The sequence below is a fragment of the Lynx rufus genome, unplaced genomic scaffold (assembly GCF_022079265.1).
Source record: "Lynx rufus isolate CCGP_SWC_20201006 ecotype Redwood Valley unplaced genomic scaffold, mLynRuf1.p SCAF_4, whole genome shotgun sequence".
In the NCBI taxonomy this organism is placed as follows: domain Eukaryota; kingdom Metazoa; phylum Chordata; class Mammalia; order Carnivora; family Felidae; genus Lynx; species Lynx rufus.
The window spans coordinates 46,406,616-46,433,404 of NW_025814856.1; the positions used below are offsets into that span (position 1 = coordinate 46,406,616).

General features: G+C 41.1%; 1 protein-coding gene across 1 annotated transcript in view; it reads left to right on the forward strand.

Annotated features, from left to right (window-relative positions):
* Nucleotides 1-26,789, forward strand: part of ITPR1 (inositol 1,4,5-trisphosphate receptor type 1) — a 328,245-nt gene that overhangs the window by 191,755 nt on the left and 109,701 nt on the right. Inside the window, exons 36-39 of the mRNA XM_047094661.1 lie at nucleotides 2,603-2,723; nucleotides 5,412-5,596; nucleotides 9,608-9,756; nucleotides 10,735-10,846. Of these exons, the coding sequence (XP_046950617.1) occupies nucleotides 2,603-2,723; nucleotides 5,412-5,596; nucleotides 9,608-9,756; nucleotides 10,735-10,846 (567 nt within the window). The remainder of the gene's footprint in view (nucleotides 1-2,602; nucleotides 2,724-5,411; nucleotides 5,597-9,607; nucleotides 9,757-10,734; nucleotides 10,847-26,789) is intronic.

Genomic DNA, 26,789 nt, shown 5'->3' on the forward strand with positions numbered 1-26,789 from the left:
TCTAGAGCATGTATTTTCCAAGGAATACTATTTTTGGAGTTCTCATGGCCTATCTTGTTTTGTTTATATGCTGAACAGTATATGCGTCATTTCCCAGCTAGATTTTTACCTCCTTCCTGGCTGCCTTCCTTGTTTGTTTAGTTTTTTCCTTCTTTTCTTTCAACCCAAGCATATGAGGAAGGAAAATGGTGAGCTTGGGTTTGGCCATGTCACATTTATTTTATTATTTATTTACTTATTGCCAGTGGAATGTCCAGGAAGCAGCTGGGACTATGGGATCTAGGGAGGAAGGATAGAATTTTGGAGGCTTCAGAGCAGGATAAAGCTGGTTTCAAATTCGCACTCTTTGCCTTATCAGCTCTGTGAACTTGGCTTGGTCACAGAACCTGTTTTCTTATATTTGAAACAGGGCTGTAATGTCAATCCTGTAGGCTATCGTGAGCAAGAGAGAAAATATTTGCGAAACATCTAGCATAATGCCTGGCACAGAGTAGCTGCTTAGTAAATACATGATCCTGTACTTTTTCTGCTACACCATAAGCTACAGTAAGAAGGGCATAGCTATGCCTTATGTGCATAGTTACTTCTGGTACTGCTCTGTCCCTTGTAGCTTTTTGTGCTTGGGACCTGGTAGGTGCTGATTCACTGAGTAAGTAAATGAGTCCATGAGACTCAGGAGAGTGGAGTGGTAGAATCCAGATATAAACAGTTGTTAGTTGAAGTCATGGCCAGGAAAATGAAGCATTTTACTAGAACAGACTGGTCAGAGCACGTGTAATTAAAGATAGCATCTAAAAGAGGCCAGAGGAAGGTCTTCACTTGATCACGCAGGCAGTGTGGGATTCAGGAACAAGCAGGGCTTCAGGATAAGAGAAGGGAGGATTTTACGAAGAGGGTGATGGGCAGCCGTGTTCTTTAGTCCAAGAGTTTGAGTGAGTTGATGGCACCAGATTGCCCATTGGAGTGGGTCATTAGAAAGCAGCTACACTGGCTAACGTATTCCTCTTTTGTTTATCCAGAGGTGAGACGGGAACAGAGCAAATGCCAAATAAATACTGATTAAATTGAATTGAGTCAAAGGATACTTCTTTCTTTGAGTTTGGGTGTTGGGTTCCCATCCCAACTCTAACACATATTCCCAGTGGGGTGGGTGATAATACCACTGCTTACTTCCTGTGGTCATGGTAAGGGTTCCATGAGATATGCAGGAAGCACTCAGCACTTGGCGTGTGGGAAGTGTTTTCCATAAATGGCTTCTCTCATTGGGAACGTTGTGCTCAGGAGCTAAATATCAGGGTTTTGCAGCCAATTTCTCAGTCTCTTTATGATCTTGTCCTCTCTTAGTAACGCAGTTTACTGTCCTGGGTAGCTGGGAGGTGTAGAACAGAAAGTACTTCCTGAAGAAAGCAATAAGATTCTGCTTTGCAGGTGAACTTCATGGAAAGAGCACAAATTGTCAGCATCAGAGAGCCCTGAGGTTGACTGACTGCTCTGGCACCACTTGTTAGTTCTTTTGGATACTTTCTTTTAACTTTTATGGGCCTCCATTTCTTATTTGTGGCATTAAGGCAGTTCATGTGCTATAGGATTGTTAGTTGAGGCCCCCAATGAGCTTTCACCTGATATGTGACACTTAATAAGTATAAGTTATCCAAACATTGTTCGTAGAAGAGGTTCTGAATTCTTATTAACCTGTTGTGTTGTCTTGTAATAGCACCATGTTTTTCTCCCTAGCACCATGTTTGTTTGTTTTTTTTTCCTTCCATCTCAGAAACTTCTCTACAGTGTTTCACTACTTTTTTTCTTTGCTATATTAGCTCCTGCTGTTTTTTGGAGGGGCTGTGCAAGTCCTCTTCCTACAAACTAAAGTCCAAAGCTACCTGGATCCAGGTAGCTATGGATAGAGACCAAAATTATAACTTTGAAATGCATTCAGAAATCACCATCAAACTGATAAAGTAAATGTTTGAGTTCTTTTATTTTAAAAAGAGCAAAATTTATGCTGTCATAGAATAAATCCTATCATGTAGTTAACTTCCCAGGACTCATCTCTAGTAAATGAATATTTATAAAGTATAATATCAGAATTCTACTCTGTTTATATCATGGAAGACAGTGCTAGAAATAAGTATGCATTCTTCGTGAGATTCACTTAATAGTTTGTTTTTGCTAATCAAAAACAGAGGTTCTACATATAGTATACAATGTCTGGAAAGAACTTTGGGTTATTCTGCCTCAATCCACTCATTTTATGTATTGGATGAAGTTATAGCTCAGATGTAAGCTCATTTGCCTCAAGTCAAATAGCCAGTTGGTAACTGGACAGGAATACAAGTTTTCAGACATTGATTCCACTGTTGATTCTTATGGTCAGACTTGAATGGTGTCAAGTTTGTACGTGGCCTTAAAATGCTTCAGATTTTTTTCCTCCTTTGATGAGGCACCTGCTGGAATCCTGCTCATAACTAGTCACCCCTTCCCACTCTTGCAAAGAGTCCGTTACCATTAATTCACAGTTCATTACAATGTCTGTTTCTGATCTGTGTGTCAGTGATCTACAGAAAAGTCATATTGCCTGTCTCTTGGCCTCTCTTCCTTGCAGACTCGCCAGCCTGTCTTTGTGCAACTGCTACAAGGTGTGTTCAGGGTTTACCACTGCAACTGGTTAATGCCGAGCCAAAAAGCCTCTGTGGAGAGCTGTATTCGGGTGCTCTCTGATGTAGGTAAGCTATCAGTGCAGTTGGGAGTAACATGATGACAATGAATTACCTCACAGCAGTAAAGACCACTCAGTTTTATTGAGCACTTGTTATAGCTCTTCTAGAGTTCCACACACCGGAAGTTGGCAGAGGTAGAATAGGAATGGAGGTCTTCATGATAGCTAACCCTTGCCTTCTTTTATCTACCAAGCTGGCATCTCCCAAAGCGAAGAGCCAGTAAGTCCCAAAGAGAGAGAGGCTTTGAAAAATACAGGTGCAGGGGCGCCTGGGTGGCGCAGTCGGTTAAGCGTCCGACTTCAGCCAGGTCACGATCTCGCGGTCCGTGAGTTCGAGCCCCGCGTCGGGCTCTGGGCTGATGGCTCAGAGCCTGGAGCCTGTTTCCAGTTCTGTGTCTCCCTCTCTCTCTGCCCCTCCCCCATTCATGCTCTGTCTCTCTCTGTCCCAAAAATAAATAAACGTTGAAAAATACAGGTGCATGGTTAAATGTTAGGCATCTCTTGGCAGGTCCCAGTGCACACACACTTACTCAAGGCCCTGGGAAGTCTCTCTCAAGAAACTAATTTGTTTACTCCAGTAAGTGTATTCAACCACATGGGAACTTTTTTTCTTGCTAAGTGCACATCCAATCCCAGGGGGACACCCTTTCTCAGAAAAGGTACACTGCTCCCTATTGCCTATCAATTGTCGCCTCTCTGGTAGCTCTGAAAATGACTGCTCCCTTCACCCTGACTTTATCAGACTCTGTTACTCGGCCCTACTCCCCTTCATAAATGGGAAGCAAGGGGCTCTCTTCCTGCATAAATTTAAGAAGAGGTATCTCTTTACATTCCTGCAGACAGGCAGCACAGAGGCAAGTCGGGTTCTTGGATTATCAAGTAGCTGTCCACCAAATATAAATTGTGTTGATTAGGGTTTCTTGCCTGATTTCAGTCATCCCATCCTGATTTCCTTGATTCTCATATGGTAGGTAATGGTGTCTTTTTACTGTTTATGTGGTACTATCTCACAATAAGAGATGAAGCTTTTGAAAGAGTGTACATTATAGGTTCATGATGTGATATCTTAGATCCAGGGCTCTGAGACTGTATCCCCGAAACCCTGTTCTCTACCCACATAGGATTGTGCATCATGAAGCTCTTTGTTGAAATTTGGGCAGGTTGCGGAGTTGGCTAGCTCAGCACTCATTAGGGAGATGAAATGCTTCAATAGTCTTGGCAGTGATTCGAAAAGACAAAGGGAGTTGATGTCTGCAAAATGGCAGGGCATGAAAGCCGCACAGCACACTCAGCCCAGGAACTCAGACTTCTGTCCCTTGTGGAATGCCTTCTCCTGACTGAAATCACACCCAAAATTCACTGTTTTCATTGTTCATCTTCTAAAGGGGTATCTAAGGCACATAGTTTCTAGCTGAGTGTATGCTGTGCATCCTGCTTTTTGATATTAGTCATATTTCCCCCCCATATTTCTTACTTGCTGTATTAAACTGTTCGAAATTTGTTGATTGGCCGATGTTTTCTTGCCCCACATTGTGTTTTGTTTTCTTTTGTTTTTACTGGGACTTAAACCTTTGCTTCTCAGATTTCTTCTTCCAGGGTGCTGGAGTTGTTTTTAGAATTAGATATAGGTAATATAACACCTTCTTTGCTTCTGGTCTTATGAAGCATTGAAGACATGAAATAGTTGTCTTGTTTTTTGGAGGTTGTTGGATTTTCCATATTGAAAAAAAGGATTGTTAGTTATGTTCCTTTTTAAAAAGTTTAACTAAAGTTTTTATTTTGGAATAATTTTAGATTTATAGGAAGTTGCCAAGATAACACACACAGTTCCCCATGTACCTCTCACCCAGTTTCCCCCACTGTCAACATCTTACATCACCCGGGTATATTTTTCCAAACTATGAAACTGATGTTGGCCCATAGCTATGAACTACACTCCAGATTTGGTACCACTTTTTCCATTAATGTCCTTAATCTGTTCCAGGTTTCAATCTAGGCTACCATGTTGCATTTAGTTGTGATGCCTCCCCAGTCCCTTCTGGTCTGCGACAGTTTCTCAGACTTTCCTTGTTTTTTTTAATGACATTAATAATCTTGAAGAGTGCTGGTCAGGTGTTCTGTAGAGTATCCCCCCTTGTGGACTTGACTGTCATCTGTCTCATGATTAGACTGGAGGTTTTTTTAAGAGGAAAAGAGAACAGCCTAAATAGAAAGGATAGCTTATGTTATTAAAAATGTTATCTTTTGTTTTATGTTTGGCTTAAATTGGCATTTTGTAGATTGTTGTATAGAACACCACTGAGAGAGAATTTTTGGAAAAATAATTTCTTGGAAAAATGAATTCCCTGTTGTGATAATTCTTCAAATATATGAACAACATGAGAGACCTTAAGATGCCATTCATTGAGGAAACCCATTGAGGTCTAACTTTGACCTGCCTGCCTAAACTTTGACCTAAAACATTTCAACATACTTCAGAGCTACTGCCCCCCCCCCCCCACCGAATTCATATTGAGAAGCCCTGACCTAACGATGTCAAAGTTCATTTGAGTTCCTCAGTGTTGACACAAGCATGCAAGTGACCTATTACAGGCATGGATGAATCTGCCTAAGGGTTGATGGGGGGAATTAAGTCTGTCTTTAAGGCATCTCCCATGCAAGTTGGAGGCTCATGAGTCCTGTTTCTTCTGTGTAGCCAAGAGCCGGGCCATCGCTATTCCTGTGGACCTGGACAGCCAAGTCAACAACCTCTTCCTGAAGTCTCACAACATTGTGCAGAAAACTGCCATGAACTGGCGACTGACCGCCCGCAATGCGGCTCGCAGAGACTCTGTTCTGGCGGCTTCCAGAGACTACCGGAATATCATTGAGAGATTGCAGGTAATGTCAGGCCCAGACAGGAGTGAACCTGAACCTGGCCTGAGGTGGTTCCCACAAAGCAGCGCTTCCATGAGCCAGAGGAAATCCAAGATGGGCCAGAAAGAGATGTCAGCATGTGAATGGCTAGTCAAGCACAGTAATGTGTGTAGGACCAAGAATGCAAAGCTGCTTGGGAAGAGAAAGGCTTCTGGCAAAGTCATGGTCTTTAAAGGTTTTCGACAGATTTCTTTCTTTGCTTTTTTTTTTTTTTCTTAAGTTTATTTGAGAGAACACAAGTGGGATAGGGGCAGAGACAGAGGAGAGAAAGAATCCCAAGCAGGCTCTGCACTGTTAGCGCAGAGCCTGATGTGGGTTTGAACCCACGGAACCAAGAGATCATGACCTGACCTGAATCCAAGAGTCAGACGCTTAACCAACTGAGCCACCCAGGTGGCCCTGTATTGACAGATTTCTTCATGAAGAATGGGGACTGCTCTTTTTAGGAAGAAATAATGAAGTATTACAAAAGGATGCTTAGAATAAGGGCATAAGTGCTCCATTTTTTTTTTTTTTAATCACTCTGGGATATTTAGCCTCTGGAATCAGCAGGTAAACAAGTATTATAATGTCCAAGAGAAGAGTTTTCTCTCAGAATGAGTCAAAAGAAAATAAAACCATTACTAAATTGTATCTGTATTTTACTTTTTTCTTGGACATATGAAGAGATCAATCCCTTTGTCAAGTGGAGAGTAGTGAATATTAGGTGCATGTGAAACACTTAAACTTCCATCATAACATTAACATCTTTACACAAGCACCTCAAGTGATTCACTCACAGGTAGTGCATGGGCTATAGTTGGAGAGTCTCAGCCGTTTCAAATGAGCTTGCTGGAGTGGTTAAAAGCATGAACTCAGGCCAGTGCCTCGGGTCAAATCCTGACTCCACTGCTTATAAATAGTGTATCTTTGGGAAGGTTACCTCACTTCTCTATGCCTCAGTTTCCTCATTTGTAAAATAGCATAATAATAACATCTACCTCAGGGTTAATGTGAAGATCGCGAGCATTGATTACATGTTCCGGTTATCTGTGCCTGCCTAATGAGTAACACCAATTTTTTCATTCTCTTAGTCTGTTTAGAGGTTGACTGGGCTCAATAAGGTGTCTGTTGCTCAGGGTTTTGAATGCAGTAATGGTCAGATGGCAGCTGTGGTTGGACTCATCTTGAACTCTTGCACATGTTTGGCAGTAGATGTTGGGACCCCAGCTGGAGTTGTCAACTGAAATACTCACCTGTAGTCTCCCCATGTGGTCTGACCTTTCTCACAACATGGCGGCTGGATTCCAAGATCAGCATCTCTAGAGAGAGACAAATGAAGGCTGTATTGCCTTTATGACATGGTTTCAGGAATCACATAGCATCACGTCTGTCAATTTCTGTTGGTCAAGGCAGTCACAAGTGTCTATTTGAGGTTCAAGGGAAGGGGATATAGACCAGCATTTGATGGGAAGAATGTCAGTGACACGGTGTAAGAAGAACATGTAAGATAAGATATATTGCAGTGGCCATCTTTGGAAAATTGCGTACACATAAACCACATAGAACAGAGCCTGGCACGTAGTGAACACTTGATCAATGGCAGTGCTATTATGATTATTACTGTTACTGTCACTTCTGTGATGACTGTAATAATGACGATTAGATAAAACATGAATCTCTGTGAGGTTTATGTAACCTGCCTAAAGATTCATTCATCAGCCCCATTCATGCTAGGCACTGGGATACAATGGTGAGCAAAACCACAAATGATCTTTGCCTTTATAGATTCTCAAGTTTTGGAAGGGAGGTACGTGAGTCAGCTAATCATACAGGTGAAAGTAAAATGGCAGGAGAGACCATGTTGCAGAGAAGTGAGTAGTGCTACAGAAGGATGATAAGGAACCTAATCGTGTCCACAGCTGGGATGGTGATCCAGGAAGGCATTGCTGGAGGAGGGACATTTGAACCGAGATCAGAGGAATGTGTGTGACTTGCTTGAAGAAAGAAATAGAAGGGAGGGAAACAGCATGTGAAAAGAACATTATACGGGACAAAAGTGTGGTGCACTCAGAGACCAAAGGAAGGTTAGTGTGGCTGGAGCCCATGAAGCTGGGGGAAAAGGAAGCATTTCTTAGGTCAAGGAAAGAATTTTAGCCGCACCGTGACAGACCCAGTTTTTAAAGATAATTTGGTTCCAAATAGAGTGTTTCCTGACTCCACTATGTTTTTAAAGGGGAAGGGTATTATAGATTCAGAATTGTTTGAGTGCATAGTACTTTTTTGTCTGTTCAAACTAAATAAATTATCTACGGCCAAGCCAGTTTTTTTGTGCCCTTCTTGAATTTATTATACATATTCTTGAGAAGTAAAATAAAATCTGTATGCCCATGTAATGCTTGGCTAGTGGCTGAAAGGGTCCTCATTATCTAATGATTTATCTAATGAATCCCTGGTAGTTACAAGATTGCCTAGGACAGCCAAAGTTATAATGTAAGAACATTCACCTGTGGACTGCTTATATAATTAATCCCCATTGAGACATCCCCCTCACTTAACACCAGCATCTTTCCCTGCCCATTGCTTTGCCATCCTTGTCTGTTGGTCTCTTCTCGATTGCTCACTGTTAAACATTTGACAATACAATGCAAATCAATTGCAATGTAAAGTTCAAACCTTGCAAAAGATGCAGGATTTTATGAATGTAATGTTGGGAAGCTACTTGAATCCCCTGAAAATGCTATAGACAAAGATTTGCCAGAGTTAGGACCAGTGACTACTGAAGAAGAGAACGTTGGGAAGCTTTCAAACTGTTGGGGAAGCTAGGAGAGTTTTGCAAAAACGACCCTCTTTTTGTCTATGCTGTGAATGTCCATATGAATTAAGGAGTGTTGCAGTATACTCTTAATTTTTTCTGGGGAAATTGCCTCCCCCAAGAAGTAATTTGATTCATGCATTCTGTCTGCATCCTAAATATTATTGAGTGATTGCAAATTTTGTTAAATATAAAATAAATAATATAAACCTGTTTTAGTTTTTGGGTAAAAGATAAATCAATTCTTTATGACCATTGCCTATGAAGTTTACATCTCCAGTTGAGTTGAATGCATTTTAAGTGCCCTGTCCCATGCAAATCTCTTTGGTTAACTAGGCCCTCCTAATACTGTCCAACATGATGTGTTAAGCACCTGCCTTAGCCAGCTTCTAGTTAAGTTCTGAGTTACCGAGCCATCCAGATGACTTTAGCATCTTTTGAAGATAACTTCTCATCTGTTTTCTGCCATTTGCCTTTATATGGTGTTTGTTGTGTTGGTTTTGCTGCTCTTTCAACTTCTCTCTGTTTTCCTCTCCTACAGCTATGTGTTTTGCATTTGAAGACCATCATGCTATCAGGGTACATGTATTTAGCATGTTGATACAGCATGTTCATTCATTTGTGTTCTCATTTTTGTATGACTTTTTATTATATGAATAATTCATGCTCATTGGAAATAATTTGACAATACTTACAAGTACTCATATGTGGGAGAAAATCAGAATCACCTGCAATCCCACCACCCAGAGAAAACTAGGAGTGATGTTTTGATGATATTTGGTATATATCCTTTGATGTTGATATTTTCTATACAAAATCAGATCATATAGTCCATCCTATTGTTTAACCATTTTTTTACACTCATTGTAGACATTTTTCCATGTGGTTGAATGTACTTTTGTGCATTATATTTTAAAATATGTGGAATGATCCCTTGAGTAGCTTAAAGATCATCTAAAAAGAAGGGCTGGTGGGGCTATTCTTCCCTTGTTTTCTGCATCAGGGGTTAATGCTTCGGATACCTCTGGGGCAGCGTTTAATAATTTGAGATAAATACCAGACGTTACTAAAGGTACTCTAACCTAGCCTGGCTTGTGGTCATTTTTGAGGTCAGATATGAACTCACTCTCCTGTAGTCAGCCTGGCCTGAGCTGCTCACCAAAGCTGTCCATCTGTTCCAGGACATTGTCTCAGCCCTGGAGGACCGTCTGAGGCCCCTGGTCCAGGCAGAGTTATCTGTGCTCGTGGATGTGCTCCACCGACCTGAGCTACTTTTCCCAGAGAACACAGATGCCAGAAGAAAGTGCGAAAGCGGTGGCTTCATTTGCAAGTAAGCAGCCTTGTGCTCTGGGTTGGTCTGGGGCAGAGCACTGCTGACCAGATGAAGCACTTGCTCATGAAGAAGCAGACGCTCGCCTTTTCACTTTGATCAATATAAGGTCATGTGTTAGAGTCCTGTGCTGACCTTTCCAAAGTAAGTTTGTAGGTTTGGTTGTTCTTCCCGACACTTGTTTTGGTGAGTTTCTCCTTTTCCCTGCATACCCCATCATTTGTCTTCCACTCCACAAGAACTGACAGAGCGCCCACCATGGGCTGCAGTACAGATGCAGAAACGTCGTGAGCCTGCTGCCCTCAAAAAGCTCAGATCTCCCAGGACCCCACAGTCTTTACCTAACACCTTTGTAGTTGCTTAGGTTTTGCATTGGTGCATTACCTAAACAACAGGTTCCATGACCAAAAATCTTCATCTGATTTTTACCACTAAGTTTAGTTGGTTGTTTAACTTGAGAGTCGGCTCTGCCTCTGAGTTTCGTACTTTTCTGGGATGCTCAAGGGACAAGACTGTGGGTAAAGGAACGGTGTTTTTTCGCCTTCACAATCATCCTTATGAGGCTTTTTTATACTTTATATTTTAACAGTGCTATGGGCACTCCTCAGTGGATAAAGAGCTGCACTGTACAAATTAACAAGTTTGAGTGGACTTCTGTCCTGTTTCTTCTCTTCCTATAATCTTTCTATCACTTGTGGTAGACTCCTGCCCTCTGAGCCCTTTTGCGGTTACTGACCAGCAGGTGTCGCCATTGAGACGCTATTGAGACACTAACTGGCTGTTCTCAAAACAGTGAATGGCCAAGCATGTTTAACCTGGGAGTCCTTGATAAATATTTGTTCATTTACTGCCTAGTTACAATAAGTTTCTTGTGAAGTTTGTTTATTTATTTATTTATTTATTTATTTACTTACTTACTTACTTATTTAAATGTGTTTTCAGGGACCTAATGCATGGTTTTCCTCCTACCACATTCAGGTTAATAAAGCATACTAAACAGCTGCTAGAGGAGAATGAAGAGAAACTCTGCATTAAGGTCCTGCAGACTCTCAGAGAAATGATGACCAAAGATAGAGGCTATGGAGAAAAGGTACTGAATGTTATTTTCTTGTTAAAACAGGGTATTTCTATGAAGTTGACGTGGGATTGTGGGTTAGAAATATACCATAGTTCAGGCATATTGACTAAGGGGTTAACTTCTTTCTTTTTTAAAGCTAATTATCTTGTCACGAAGAGTAGCTACATCATATTCCTTCTCTTTTAAAAGGCACATATACTTAGCTGTTGTATAGACTGCTTGCTACATAATGAATCTAACGTCAGGGAAATAGTAATAAGACTTTTCATCTAAATTCCCAACGGGAATGCAGACACCTCTTGTGTATCCCAGCGTGCATTCCTGAGTTTTGGATCCAGCTAAGCATACCTGTGGGTTTACTTCTTTCTGGGGAGATGTTGCACAATCCCTGCAGTGTACTAAGAAACTCCCTCCAGTTCTAACTGGAATTAAGGCAGGCAAACACACCATTTCTAGCTGAGATTGGGAAATGGGCAGTCCCTGCGACAGGATACTTCTTGGTATCAGCAGTGAGTAAGGATGTTTAGAGACCCTCACAGTTTCAATTTTGGTCCAATACATGGGGAAAAAACAACAATCTCATTGTCCCCCACCCTTTGCCCCCCCACTAAAAAAAATCTGGGCCTCAGTTTAAAATCTCACCAGTTTTCATTTGAAGGTAATAGGTCACTAATTATCTCCAAGCCACTTAAGCAGCTTTTTCTGAATTGGTAAATCGACTGATGTCATTGATTTGTCAAAAAACCCAGTAACTCATTGGTTCATCTCTGTGAAGAAGCCTTAATAATTAAATCACAGCCTTCTTTTTAAAAGTGGATAGTTACAACTGTATTATTCCAAGTATAGAGGCCTGCAGGGATCCTGATTTCTAACCTAAGCAATACCGAACGTAAATATTAGAGCTATTTCACATATGAAAATCTTTGGATAAGAAACATAAAACAGCAAAGTACACAAGCCCTTTAGCAGTATATATTTCTTCACTGTACCCAGATTACTTGGCTTTTAAATGTCACTCTAAGTTTTAAAAATACATAAATTAAAAGGTGAATGAATGTTGACTAATTAGGAAATAAGTATCTATAACTCAGGAATTTGATGGTGGAAACCTGCTAGAAAAGAGTTTATAAATACAAATGATAGACATGAAGAAACATTGTACAGATGAGAAATGATGAGATGTCCCATTCATACATACACCTGTATAGGCACCTACGTAGGTCTTGCACTAAAAAAAGAAAAAGAAGAATAGGAAGGAACTAACAGCAGAGAATACCAGACAAATGGCATTTTTTTTCACAAGATCTTTATTTTTCTTTGAGTGAGCTTTAAGAAATTTTTAAAAATATAATTCCAGTTACAGAAATTCACTCTTCATAATAAGATAGAATCCACCAAAAGGGCCATAAACAGTTATGAATATATTCGTAGCTTTGGGGGCATAAAACTTGATTTTCAAAGGTTGAGACCAGTTTTCTCTCTTTTAGAGTATCTGTTCATCTCTGTGACTGAGATTTTTATAGTAAACTTGGTGTCTCTACTCCCACAAATGTTACAAGTTGTGATTATATTTCCGTTTCTCTGAAGTTTTCTTTTTTATACCATAGAAAGTAGAAAATCTAGGAGTCGAATCTGTTGCTTGGCAGCCAAGTACGTCAGGGTCTTTGGGCTGTGTGGAAGGTATGCTTCCCCACTGGCTTTCCCTGCCTGTTGGTGCTAACTGGGAGAACATCATTACAGACCACGGGAGATACTGGATCTGAGATGTTGTAAAATTGTCTGTTATAAAGCTCTTGGAAAATGTTAAAGCCTGGGGATTTAAGAGGGCAGTAGGTGGAGGTTGTTAGGAAAAAGTAAATAGTTGAGAAGAGCTTCTTAGACCCTGGCTCACATTCTTTTTTCAGCTGGTGAAGAAATTAGCCACACCCAGGCAGAGAGGCTTAAAGGAAAGATGGCATGTCTTTCCAGTCTGGTTGGGGGCTGTCATCCCCCTTTATGAAAGTGAAAATACTGCAGGCAAATGTGGGAAATGCCATGCAACCAAGGAAGACATTCCAGAAACCCATGGTAGTCAACAGTTTCAATGCCTATAGCACATACTTAGAATGCTTCTGGCCCTATGCTTTGTGTGAAAATGCTTCTTAACCCTTCACATTAATGGAACTAAAAAGAGTGGGGGGGAGGACGTTAAACTATTTCTGTTTCTTCCGATCCAATAGTGAGTATTAAATTTGTCCTATTTTATTAAGGCTGTTGAAAATGGTTTTGATGTTTTGCTGGCTGTCCCTATTTGAGTAAAGATGCATGACGTAGGGGCAGGCCAGCTCTTTCAAGGGTGGAAGGAACCCAGAGCCAAAGAACTAACCTTTCTCAGGCAAACCAGTTGGCTTTAGTTGATAAAATAAATGAGGTGTTCTTTGGACTGGATGCTCAGGGCACAAGGGCAAGTGTGAAGTCATTTCCGTCTTCCTGGCCCAGTTTTCCTATTAGTTGTCTCTTAAGTGGAATTTGTCCCATGACTACTACCCTTCTGGGATGTGCAGAATTGTTCTGCCTCTCTGCCTTGTCCTGAGTCTTCATGGCCATAGTCTGATCTGGCATTGCTTTGTCCAGCCCTCTGTCCACACACAAGGAGGCCATAGCAGAGAGCTGAAGTGACCTCCCAAGGTCACATGGCTAATGTGTGACAGGATCAAGACTGAAAGCCAGGGTCTTGAATCCCTGTCCTTTCCTCCCACCCCCAACATGGTTTCCACCATGTTTGTGTGCCAAGTTTTCTTCTAAGCCATAATCCTTAAAGATCATGAGAAATAGATGCCTTCATTCATCTCTACATTTTCTTTTTTTTATTTTTCAAAAACATTTTTAAAATTTTTATTGTTGAGACACGATACTCAACAATACTACTGAGCACGAGTAGGGGAGGGGCAGAGAAAGAGGGAGGCAACAGAATCTGAAACAGGCTTCAGGCTCTGAGCCATCAGCACAGAGTCCCACGTGGGGCTTGAACCCATGAACCATGAGATCATGACCAGAGCCGAAGTCGGACGCTTAACTGACTAAGCCACCAAGGTGCCCTCATCTCTACATTTTCATTCAACATTTAGGATTATCAAGGTCACAGATAAAAATGAAAGATGAGGTCATGATTATTCTGTTAAAAAACATTGAAACATTGGTGTGCTTATATGGATCTACTTGTCTGAAAAGAAAGCCATTGAGTACTGCCACCCATATATTACTGGATACGCTAAAACATAACAGAATCGCTGTAACACCAACTTAAATTTTTTTAATGCCATATGTACCCATTAGTGTCCTAAAGTATGTCTTAAATAAAAATAACATTCTTTGGCTTCTTATGGGCCAGCCACTATACTAAGCATCTCTTACCATTTGTCAGATCAGCCTCAGGAATATCATTATTGTTATTAACTATTCTTGGGGGAGAAAACTTAGGCTCAGAAAGTTTCAGAAACTTGCCTAGGGTCACACAGCTAATAATGGGGGAACCAGGAATTCAAACTGAGGCAAACACCGTGACTTCAGAGTCCTCGCTCTTCTCCACTGTATCATTTGTGATTGACACCATTTGAAGTTCTCCCACAAGTTTAAGTTCAATTATGTTACATCATTATGTAAGTGACCTGAGGCAGTGACCCTGACTGTGCTGCACGTAGCAGGACTTAAATATCTAATCTTCAGCTCAGTTCTGACTTCTCACCTGTTGAAAACAGTCTCCACTTGATGCCATCTTGCTTTACAAATTATGATTGTCTCAGAGTCATCCAAAACCTGTGGTTTCGCTTAGGTCCCAAAAGAAAGCATCCAATCGGTGAGTAGTCAGTAGTCAGTCCTCTTGTCTTGGTCAGCTCACTGAGAAGTGCCTGTCCAAGAATTGTCACGTATGATGCTAAGCTCAGGACTGCTAGAAGATTGTCAAAAGATTTAATCATGATCATTTAGGAATAAAAAAAAAATCATCTTTATTATGTCTCTAAAATGCTAAGGACCAGCAATGAGTATTTGTCTCATAGAGTGGTAAATATAAAATACATATGAAAAACGATAACCAAAATAATGTTGGAGTCTGTTTTTGTATGGTGCCTACAATGACTTGCTATCCTGTGTATTCAAAATTAATGAACTTTAAAATCATATCAGGACTTTACCACCACTCTTTGTATGCAATGCCTACTGAATTCTGCTTTTAATCCACAAATTAAACAATGTCTTTATTTAAAAAAACAACAAAAAACTCCCTATGGCTAAACATCTCTAAAATTTAATCTGAATCTCTCTTTAACTCAAAGAACATCTAAAAGCCCCCTAGACCCATATGCCCCTAGAACATATGTTGTATGTTACATACTGGCTCCTCTGTAGTCTACTGTAGGTTCAAAGAGCTTGAAAAGAAATTCAGAGGCCAAGAATCTGTTTTCTTGAGGTACCTGTGTGGCTCAAAGGGTTAAATGTCCGACTGTTGATTTTGGCTCAGGTCATGATCTCAGTTTGTGAGATTGAGCCCCAAGTTGGTCTCTGTGCTGACAACACGGAACCTGCTTGGGATTCTCTCTTCCCTCCCTCCGTCTCTCCCTCTCTCCTCACTGTCCTCACTCTCTCAAAATCAATAAATAAACATTTAAAAAAATTTTTGTCTTCTGATAGTAGTAGCTCTTTTACTACCAGAGAGTTTTTGACCTCAAGTAATGTCAGGGTTTTCATTTCCTATTAATTGGCAGAACCTGTTAACTTACTAATGCTTCTTTTGTCTAGGTGAATAAAGTATTTCAGGATTTCTAATAGGAACTTAAATTTGCAAATGTATTATTAGTGAACCATAATATAAATAACTCGAGGGTCATCTCCCCCCTTAAGCACAATTGTGATTAATGCTCTAGTTGTTTTCTTTTTCTTGAACCTGATGCTAATAAGTCACTTACTTATTAACTAATATCACTTGCGTTGGCTCTAATCATCTTTGGGGGAAAACATTTCTTTTTTAATAATCAACAGTTACCAGGATATGGAGCTTCTAGTCTTAGGATATGTCGGCTGGCCTGCCCCTACGTCATTTCATATTTGCTGAAATTGAACCTGGTTCTGATTTAGCCCAAATGCAGTTTAGGCCCCAGATCCCCCCTGAATGATAAAATGAATGGAAAGAATGAATTTTCTCCTTAGCTGAGTTGATCACCTGTAGTCTTTGGCTCTCCTCTTTCCCATCCTCTTCTGAAAGATTGTGGTTCTTGATTGGGCAGTTTGCCCTTGCTCCCAGCTCAGTGCAAGTTTTCACCTGTGCAGGGGAGAGGGAAGGTGCGCCTCTGAGCTCTTAGTTAAGTGACCTGCCAGGTTTGCTCCCTGGCATGTGAACACGGTGGGGCAGCATCCTGCCCGTCTGTTCCTGAGCAGTGGGGTTGAGAGCAGATGTCACTGTGAGCTGTTGTAGTTAGTGCCCCTGGTGCCTGCACCCCTTTGGAGGGTCACCATGTAACAGTGCTCCACCGTGGGGGACTCAGCGCTAAGAACACGCTGACGAAGTTTCTAATGCTTCGCTTGCTCTTGTTTCCTAACGTTTCCTTCTTTTTCTCCCCCTTTTTTTCTTTTCCAGCTAATTTCCATTGATGAATTGGATAATGCTGAGGTCCTAATTTCATTTTTTTTTTTTTAAATGTCCCATGGTGATGTTTCCATGACATCCTTCCAGTGAACACTGTGGTCTGTTCCTTAGTCTTTGCAGTGTCTAGTATCTGACTTTTGTGTAGTGTGCCTTCTGGGCGTGAGTTGAGTCCTTTGTGTCTGTGTTAGCATTTCCCATGAGTTTGTTTGCCATTTGTCCTTGGAGATCCCATCTGAGTCTAGATAAAGATTTTCTAAACTGTGATAAGATTTCCGTCATTCACTGTTTAGAATCTCAACCGAATTTGTGGTTGATGCTGGTTATTAACCTATTCCTAAACTCAGTGTTGATATTCATAAAGAGCTGTCCTATCTGCACATAAAGCACCAATACAAAAAGAAATAACTGCATTCATATAGTTTGAAAGTAGTAAAAGGAGAAAAAAAACAACACTATTTTCTTGGTCCCCGTGTTGGAAGGTATTGAGTGTGAGGGGGTCCTAAAAATTTCTGCCAGAGTGCATTGTGAATTCCAAAATACACATTGAGACTTTCCAGCTACAGACTTGAAATGGGATTAGGAATATATTATTACCATGGCTTTACATCTTGGAAAAATACCTAAAGGTCAAGAAATATAATTGTCATCTGATGGTTTCTATACTTAAGTATCAAATTAGTTTTACTTACCCAGAATTATCCTGGGGACCAATGAGTAATCATTTTGTTTGGGATTTGGGGATCTCTGAAATATTTTTTGTTTGGTGAATATTTTCAGCATTTCCTGCCGTATATTTAGGTTGCAATAAACATTTGGTAAATGGTACTAGAATGTATTAATTTGGGGAATTAAAGTATATAAATGAAGGAGTTTAATTACTTGGCAAATTGAGCGCCCTGGAAAATAATTTTATTAGACTTTTAAAAATCACTTACCTGGTCTACTTTTTTAGATACCTATTATTTCTTTTGACAGGCTAATTAACTCCTTATTTTGGGGTAGGATAGAGCTACCAGATAGAACATGTTGTCTATTCTAATATCCACTACCATCGTTTCAAAAATATTAAGAGATGTTTCAGATGTATGTAGGGAGAGTTTGAATTACAGACTTAAAGCAAGTGATGATGAATTTCACCGTGTTCCTGCAGGAATGGAGCTCAGAGAGGTTAAGTGACTGGACTTAGCTCACACAGCCAGATAGGCTAAATGGAGGCTAGCACACTGCCGCCTCAGCCCCTCACCTGGTGTGTTTGCTTCTCTGCCACAGTAAACTCTGTAAGCAGAGACTTTTCCTTATATTAATCCCACATGAACCCAGGAGGAGGCCATACCCTCTGGGATGAATAGAAGGGGAGAAAAACAAAAGGCTGTGTGGTGGGTTAATTAATAACTTTACCCCATAGATATTTTTGCCATTTCCGTCTGGTTTATTCTCTTCCTGGTGTGCCCCTGAAAAATACCTAATGCCGACTTAGCGTGTCAGCACCTTTTGTTACTCGTCTTTCTACCTGGTATTATAAATGCCTCACTGATTTGAACTCTTACTCTTAAATACTGAAGTTGTATTTCTACTTGCTTAAGTACAAATGAAGTCAGAAAAGAAGATCTTCCTTCATCGGAGTCTGCAATGTTATTAATATACTGTTTTGCACCATAGTAATCATTTGATGTGTTTGCTTGCTCAAGATAGGACTTGGGTATCCTGGCTGGGAGTTTATTGCTTGCTTATGGAAAGATTCCACAGTTGGAGCAGGTGTGTTTATAATTATACTCTAGGAAATAGAATACTGTCTGTTTATAAAAGAAGAATGTTCTGGCAGCCGCTTGGATTCTTTGAAAATTCCCTGAGGAAGCAACTGTGGATCCCCTCTTCGTTGTTACCCCTGGCAACCGTCAGAGCCCTGGGACACCAACACTCTGTCCCCAGTCCCTCAGGCTGTTGGATCTGGTCCTCTAAGCAGAGATGTCTGATTGGCCTTTATCATCAATGGCTGTTCTGGAAACCACCACTGCTCCTGCAGCTTCCACTCTACCCGGCCTTTTGTCAGTGTGTGCTGGTGGAAGCCTGCAGCACACAGCTGGAGTTCTACGGAAGCTTAATGAGAGAGTTCATGCTGGCCCAGGATACAGACAAGGCATCACACCTAACTTGGAAACCACTGTTCCATTCTAAACATGGTGGGGAATCGCCCCCGGAATAATGTAAGGCATATGTGGTAATCTCATGATACCCTGACTGGGGAAGGGCCACTGCCCTTTGATGATAGAGGCCACTTGGGCATCTCAAGGAAGGAGATGTGCTATGAACGACTCGTAAAAACAAAAAAGAAAAAACAAAAAACAAAACAAAAAAAAACAACACAGCGCCTCTGTGTCTCTGTCAGTGCTCTGGGAAAACAGGGTGAAATGAGGTCAGAGTCATGGAGTCCCTGCAAGAAAAGGGCATGGTATGGGGCCTTCCCAGCTGTCTTGTAGAACAAAATTTCATTTGAAACTAAGAAAAGAGAAGGTTTCTTCCTTCCTTTTCTTTTCTCATTCCTTTTCTTTTCCCTTTTCTTTCTTCTTTCCCTTTTCTTTCTTTCTTTTCTTTCTTTTTTACTTTCTTTCTTTCTTTCTGGCAAATAAACAGGCACAGTCTTCATCCCCCTGATTTTACCTTTTCCTTGGGGTGTTGGTTGAGGGGTATAGATTGGGTGAAGGAGAAAAGGAAACACCATACTTGAGTTCCTTCAGCTCACTCTTAAAGTTTATAGTTTGATGAATTGTTATATATGTATACACACACTTCAAGGTAGTAGAGGTTTCCATCACCCTCAGAAAGTTCTCCTGTCTACCCATTCTTGGCTTTCAATGGACACTAATGATGCCAACAACACTGAGTTATATGAGTAACATTTGAGTGCCTGTTACATTCCAGGCACAGTGCAAGGGGATATGAATATGGTGATGCCCTCACATAAGCACAGCGTCTGCCCTTCTGAAGTACACAGTCCTGTGGGGGAGACGGGCAGTGGTTAAAATTAATGTTCAGTGACAACTGCCAACTATGAGAATTGCTAGCATGAAGAAGTACACGGACTCATGAGAACATAGAGTTTGGGAACGTCTACCTGAGCAGACCTGAGGTCTTGTAAGAGCTTAGGTCAGGTAGCAACAAGTGGGTAGCACCAGCAGGTGATCGTGTAAGTCACCTTTCTAAAGTGTAAAGTGCTGTGCTAACTGACCAGATGATTGTGATCAAATACTCCAACTTGAGGTGGAGGCCGTGGGCAGAACAGTAATCCACCTCATTTTCGCGTATGTGTCTATGAAAGGAAACAGTGTGTTTAGATAAGTATGTGCTATAGCTCCGTGGAACATGCTGCGTTTCTTCGTATTCAAGATGTGATCCCCATGTAATCACTGTCACTTGGACCCATGGAATCTGCAGAGCCACCTGTGCCAGCTTGGGCTTCCTGCATCACAACAGAAGAGCTAGACTGGCATGCCCACTTGTTCAGGGTGGCTGCAGCCCGCTAACGTCAGCCCTCAGCTTACCCCACTTTGAGCTGCTTCTGCAAGCAAAGGATGCCACCAACGGAGAATTTTGTAAGATTCACTTGGGGTGGGGGGGGTGGGGAGAAGAGAAGAGAAACCGAAGAATTATTAAATTTCACCTTCAGGGGGCGTTCTCATGACGTCCAACCCAGGGTGGAGGTGTCCTACTTTTTTACATTGCTGTGAACTGCTGGGTTGGGCACCTGCCAACATTCAGGCGGCAGTTACATAAGAGCTTCTTTTTTTCCTGGAATTTAGGCTCACTGCTGATGTGTGACCTTCAGCAGCAATTGCCAATAAATGCAGTGGGGCTGTTTACTGTTAGACACTAGCAACCATAGAGCAAGCAAGCTCAATTCAGAGCATACAGAAGCTGTTGAAGAAATCTCTGGATGATTTGAGGTTTTTTGGTGTTGTTTTTTTTTTGGTAGCTTTTTTTTTTTTTTTAATATCGTGAGATTATTCCACAATGACTGGAATTGTATAATTAAATCAGATGTGTTTTTTAAAAATGAATTTATCTGAGTTCCGATGAACGTGTTCTGTAAAGTAAAGGTGAAACTGTCATTGGGACTAAATGATTTTTACTTCTTTGTTTCTAAAAACAAATACCATTAATAAAGGGCATTGTGTTAGCAAGTGTGATGGTTTTAAATTGTTCTGGTAAAATGCTTAGGTAACCTATGTCAGCTCAATTTTCTTTAAAGCTCTCTGGTCTCTTAAGGTGGGTTTGCATACGCTCATGAAGGACAGGTTCCTGCAAACATATTTGCAAGCCTGTTCACTGTTGGCTGCTTGGTTGGTTTGCCCCTTTGAGGTTTTGAGTGGGTGAAGAGGAACCAGAGGCTGATTCAGGGGTACTGGAGTTCATACATTCCCTTTGATGTGCTGATAATGAGGATCATAATACGCTTGTATTTCTTAAACTGTATTCAGTTTCTACTAGGGATGGTCCATGGAAAAAGACTTCATCTTTCAAAGGAAAATTCTAGAAACCTATGGTTAATAGGATGATTTATGTTGATGGCAGCGGAAAACAAAAGGTTTTGTTTTGTTTTTTTTTACAAGGCTGTGGTCTCTGCTAGTCTGTTGGAGGCATACATGAAATGTATGTATGTATGTGAACGGATAGTCTTGTACATACACCGGAAATAGGTGTATAGTCTAGGAAGACTAAGAGCTGTTTTTTTTTTTTTTTTTTAAGATGAGAAGGTATGATTTCCTTCATTTATAGTAGAACTTCATCCTTTTATAAAGTGCTAGGTACATCGCATATTGAAAGTGAGCATGCCAGTGTCTTAGAAGCACATAGGTAGTTACCAACTCAAGGACCATAGTTATGATGCCTTGATTTGTGGCCTCATCCAAGGACACTTGGGATTCAGTGACTTGAGATTGATTTTGAATTTGTCTTTCAAAGCCAAGCATTTGAAATCTATTTTAGTTTAAATTAGTTTAAATTTTGCTGACCTTGTCTAAAAGCAACGGGAAGGCTTAAGATGAGAGAAATAAGAATAGGCAGTAGGGCGCAGTAGTGGGTTTCCAAGTTCAAAACCACACAGCATCAGACTGTTGTGCATCATCTGCTGGTTCGGGAGGCTTTGCCTTGATTGAAGATGTCAGCACCTGAATATAGTGACTGATCCTGGGAATAGGGTGGGAAAGACCAGACTTGTCCAAATTCAGACTTGACCGTTTTCTCTCTCTCAGCATCCTTCCTTAACATTGAGGATGATGCTTCATGTAAAAAAAAAATAATTTTATAATGAAAATATGCTGAGAAAAATAACCTCATGCATTTACTAAACATTATCAATTGCTCTTGGTAATTATGTAGCTGTTATCTTATTTGAACAATGTAGCTTATTAGGAATATGCTTCTATTTTTCAAAATTTCAAGTAATTGCCGTGAAGTAACCTCATCCTCAAGGAAATAGAACTGAAATCCTCATAGGAGGAAGTGCTGGCAAAGGCCGTTGGAGTTCTGTTGTTGTTGTTGTTGTTGTTTTTACCAAATTATATGCCACGTATAGTTTGGCCTTTGCCATGCCTGAACTCATTTTATGTCCTAGCAAGTTGTCTTATTTAGGGGACTGGCTCTTAAATATAATGAAATGAAGTTTACTAAAAATACACCAACGATTGTTTAATGTTTTAATTGGAGGAAACCCTAAAGAATATGTGCTCCAGTCTCCTTGACTGCAGGTCAGGACATGGAGGCCCAGAGAGGTTCAGTGACTGGCTCAGGTTCACATAAAGCCGGTGCCTGGATGAGCTTCTGGACACATGACCCTGTGCAGCACGTTGGGTGTTTCTATTCTGTTTCATGAACGGATAGCATTAAAAAGGTGTCCTTCTGTTTACATAATGATTCCCAAGGCTGCACAACATCCTTTGTTGTCTCAAAAGGCTTCATGAAATGTTCAAGGAGAAAAGATAATTTTAATGTCATTTTTATCTTGGAAATTAATTGCAAAACAAGCATGACAGTGGTCTAAGGAAGCAGTGGACTGACTGTACAATCATAAAGCCTATCAGAGGCCACTGATGCCTGAGTGATTAAGAAATAGCCATATACTCCCTTTGAGCATACTAAACGTACTCACGATGCTTCTTCGGACACAGAGATGTCAGACAGGAAAATTGACAAAACTGAACCAAACCCCACCACTTCCAGGTTCTCTCTTCTTCATTTCCTTTAACTTTTGTTTGGATTGGGAAAATGAGCAAGACGGTAGCTCTGGGGAGTTCCTCCAGTAAACCCATGCCTAGAATTCTTTTGTTCTAATCATACAGGATCACTATAAAAGGATATGTTAGTGAGAATGCAGCCAGAGATGACATGTTTTTCCATTGATACCTCCAACTGCTCTAAAATGTATGGGCCATTACCTTAATTCTCCTTTTTCTTCTGTGTCCCTTTCGCACTGAGATAGCACAAATGTTTACACAATTTTAATTCTTTAGCCTAAAGCATACCAAATAAAACAATAAAGTGTTTTCTTGGGTTGTGATATTATTTATGTCTCGAAAAGACCTACAACTGACCTGGCCATACTTCCTTCCGTCTGTCCTGCCACTCTGTGTATCCCCACCCCAGCAGGAAGCTCAGTGCTCTGGAGATACATTTTTTCCTTCCCCTGAGGTTAGGGGAGTTGTGCTCATGTCTCAAAATTCTTCTGTCCATTATTGAGTGAGCAGCCCTCTCTATATATCTGCACTGTCCCTGGAGAATTGCTTTAATCTCTGTACTTAAAGAGATCTCCTATATTTTTTTTCTTCATTTTACCTGTTAGAAATAGAAAACAAGATACATCATGATGTTGTATAATAACATTCTCACATCAAAAACATCGTTTCCATCTGGGGGATCAAACCAAGGAGGTGGGTAGCATTGAGCTGGATTGAGACACCACCAGACTTCCCAGGTATAGTCCTTCTGTGCTTTCAGCACATCCCCTGGCTCACCACCAAACAGCCACAACCGAGCCTCAGTACGGGTGTGCTATGTCACTGGAGCACTGCTAAGGCAGGCCAAGGTCACTCCCTTGCAGCAAGAGCCTTGGCCTCATTCCATAGTCCCAAACTGCACCTTGAACCAGCCAGCCGTGCCCTGTGCGTGACTTTGGTCCAGGGAGGTCTGGGTGGGGTCTGGCAGTTACATCTGACATCAGTTCCCTGCTTGGAGCGCGTGCCCTGTGGAGGACAGATTGGTGGTGCTGTCTTTGGCAACCTTTGGACCCCTGGCAAGGAGACTGCCCCGAGACCTCTGTTGTCATTACCCACCTGTTCCTCCCTCCCTGCACCTTTGCGGATAGCCCTGGAATAGCTTTTCCTCTCTTGATGATCAAAACACAGGTGTGCAGCGGTTCTTTGTTTGGCATCCTTTTTTTTTTTTTTTTTAAATACAGATTTCCTCCTTGGTCATTAGTAGTCTTTCGTTTCTTTGCTCATTTTAAATAAATTTCCCTATCTCGGGCCAATTGTTCTTCCAGCATGACCACATTTAATCCAATTTAAGAGAGAAATGATCTCCCTGCCTCGGTTGCTGAAGATGTGGTATAGCCAGGTCACCTCATCTGTGATCTTGCCTTCTGTGTTTTGTCCTTGAGTGTTGGTCTCTGGACTTCTTTGTACCCCACGAGATTCAAGTGCCATAACTAACATGATTTGTTTTACTCCCAACTAGCTACCACAAGCTCCGGATTCTGAGAACTCCACAGAGGTGTGTGTTGCTTACCTATATTTGCAATGACAGCAAATATGGGTGCTTCTCAGTTGTCCTGGTTGAGTGTCTGAGTTGTTGTGGGGGAATTTCTGTCCTGGTGGTAGATACAGGAGGGAAGTCCTCTAGCTGGGCTGGGAACTGATGGTTTCTGTAACTGAGGTGGCTCTCTCTGTAGAAAGAATGTTCTGAGTTGCTGGAGGTAAACCAAAGTGTCCCTCCAGGTGAGGAGATAGGGCTCTGTGAAGGCTTTCACACAAAACTGTCTCCCTCTTGAAATGTTCTTTTGAATGTCAAGACCTTTCTCTTGTTACACAAAATAAATCCTGGGTCCTGTGCAGAGATGATGCACATTTGAAGTTCTGGATATTAATGTGTAGTTTTGGTGAAAGCTGCTAATATAGTCAGTTTCACATTGCACTCTTTCTCTTCTTCTTGCTAACTAATCTTGTTAAATGAGGAACTAGAATTAATTAAGGCATCTAAAGTCTTAGAGATGCTTTCTGGGGCAGCATATTTCTAACTATGAAAATTTACTTTCAGAAACTATTCTAAAACCGCAGTAGGGTAAAGCATGAATGAAGCGCACTATATATAAAAAAAAAAAAGTCTAATGAAGATCTTAAAAATGAAACCGATTACCAGGTAGCTGAGTTGCAATGTGGATGCTCTGTAATGATCAGTCTCTAATAGGCTGATCAGAGCACGTCACTCTTAGCAGCTTGGATTAGAATGCTGTGTACTGGTGGGTCGGGGAGAGCCAAGGTGCCATGTATGTGTCTGTTCAGAAGTGTGTGCATTGATGTTCTTATGCATGTGCCACGCAGTTAATGCATGTATGAATTGTGAGGACCTGCCCTGTTATGTAAAAGTACATAATATAACATATGGCAAAAAAGTCATAAGTCTGCTCACTTTAAACAGTGCATCTGGGTTGGGGACAGGACAATTGTTCAGCATTCAAAGTAATCGAGCATTAATATGTGTCTGGGAAAATTTTTTTAAGGGCCTATAATCCTTTTGTGTAACTCTTTGCTCAGTCTGAGCTCTTGGTGTGTTTCATTTGTGACTGATACTGAAGATGGTCATGTCTGCCTAGTGTTGTACTTAAAATGGAATTTCTGCATGCTTAGCAGGAACTTGAACCGAGTCCCCCCCTGAGGCAACTGGAAGACCATAAAAGGGTACGTAGTCTTGGATGTTGGGAGCTAATGACCATAACACCTCCCTCAGCCATACACTATAATTTAAAGACAGCTTTTGTTGGTGTTGATATTCTTAAAGTGCTAACTGGCTCAGGACCAGTCACAGCCATTTGTATCAATGAGGGTAACTGGAGAGTCTCCCTCTTACCTACCTATAGGACCAGTCTCAAATAATGACCAGCAAGCTAATAAGTTTTTTGTGACCTCTTTTCTTTTTCTGTAGTGGCTTTCTAGTTAGGTGAAGTCATAAATATTTTTTTGTAAGTCATTGATGATCATTATGGGTAATTTATAATAAAGTATAGTGAAAAACTTGATAATTGTACTACTCAGCTATAAAAACAGCTAACGATATATTTATTCTGCCCATTTTTTACACAGATGTGAATGTGTGCCCTTGAGCATTTTCACTGTCCTTGGGATTAGTCTAAGTGTACAACTTGTGTACCTTTTGTCATTCAATATTATATATGGTCATTTTCTTTGAAAGTCTTTGAACGTTAATAGCTGTCTAAAGTTCCACAAATAAGCAAGTAGTCTGTCATTTTATCCCTTTGATGAAGAAATGAAATGTGTACAACTTTGGATAGATTCCTAGAAGGGGCACTCTTAGGCTAAAGGATAGACACTTTCTTAAGGTGCTGATTATGCATTGCCAAACCATTTTCTACAAGGCCTGTATACATCATTAGCATGCTGACCAATTCATGTTATTCATGTTTGGAAGATAAGCAGATATCCTGGGCTTCTGAGTACTTATCATATACCAGTGACTGTGCTAAGCCTTGTACATGCGTTAACTCATCAGTTTCTATTAATGCTGACCTTAACCCAGTGACACGGCCTTCATCCCCATTTCACGCATTAGGAAACTGAGACACAGGCAGGTAAAGTACTTTACTCAAAGTCATGGAGTTAGAACACAAGCAGTTATTGCAAAGATTGCCTTGGAATTGTGGTCATCAGTGTCCGGAGGGCATAGGCCTGAGATCAGGGGGCAGCCTGGTGCACCTTTGCTCACACGATCCAGCCCCTGCCCGGTCCCACTTTGTCCCAAATTCTTTCCACTCTTCTGCCATTATAATTTCTCAGGCTATGACCAAAGAATAGCTCCCAGAGAGTTGGCATTCAACCCTTCCTCTCCAGCATCCTGGATCTCTTGCAGTTCATTGAGCGAGGGCCCCTTGCATTCCTGTGTTTTCTGTTCTTGCCTGTCCTCTAAGAATTACCATGGGCCTTAGAAGTGGCTGGTAAGGCCATACAGGTGTCCCTTACACCCTGGGTTCCCAGGGGGCACACTGTTGAATGCTGCGCAAGCATGTCAGCTTTAGAATTAAAAACAAGTTCAGGTCTCCCTTTGCCAAGT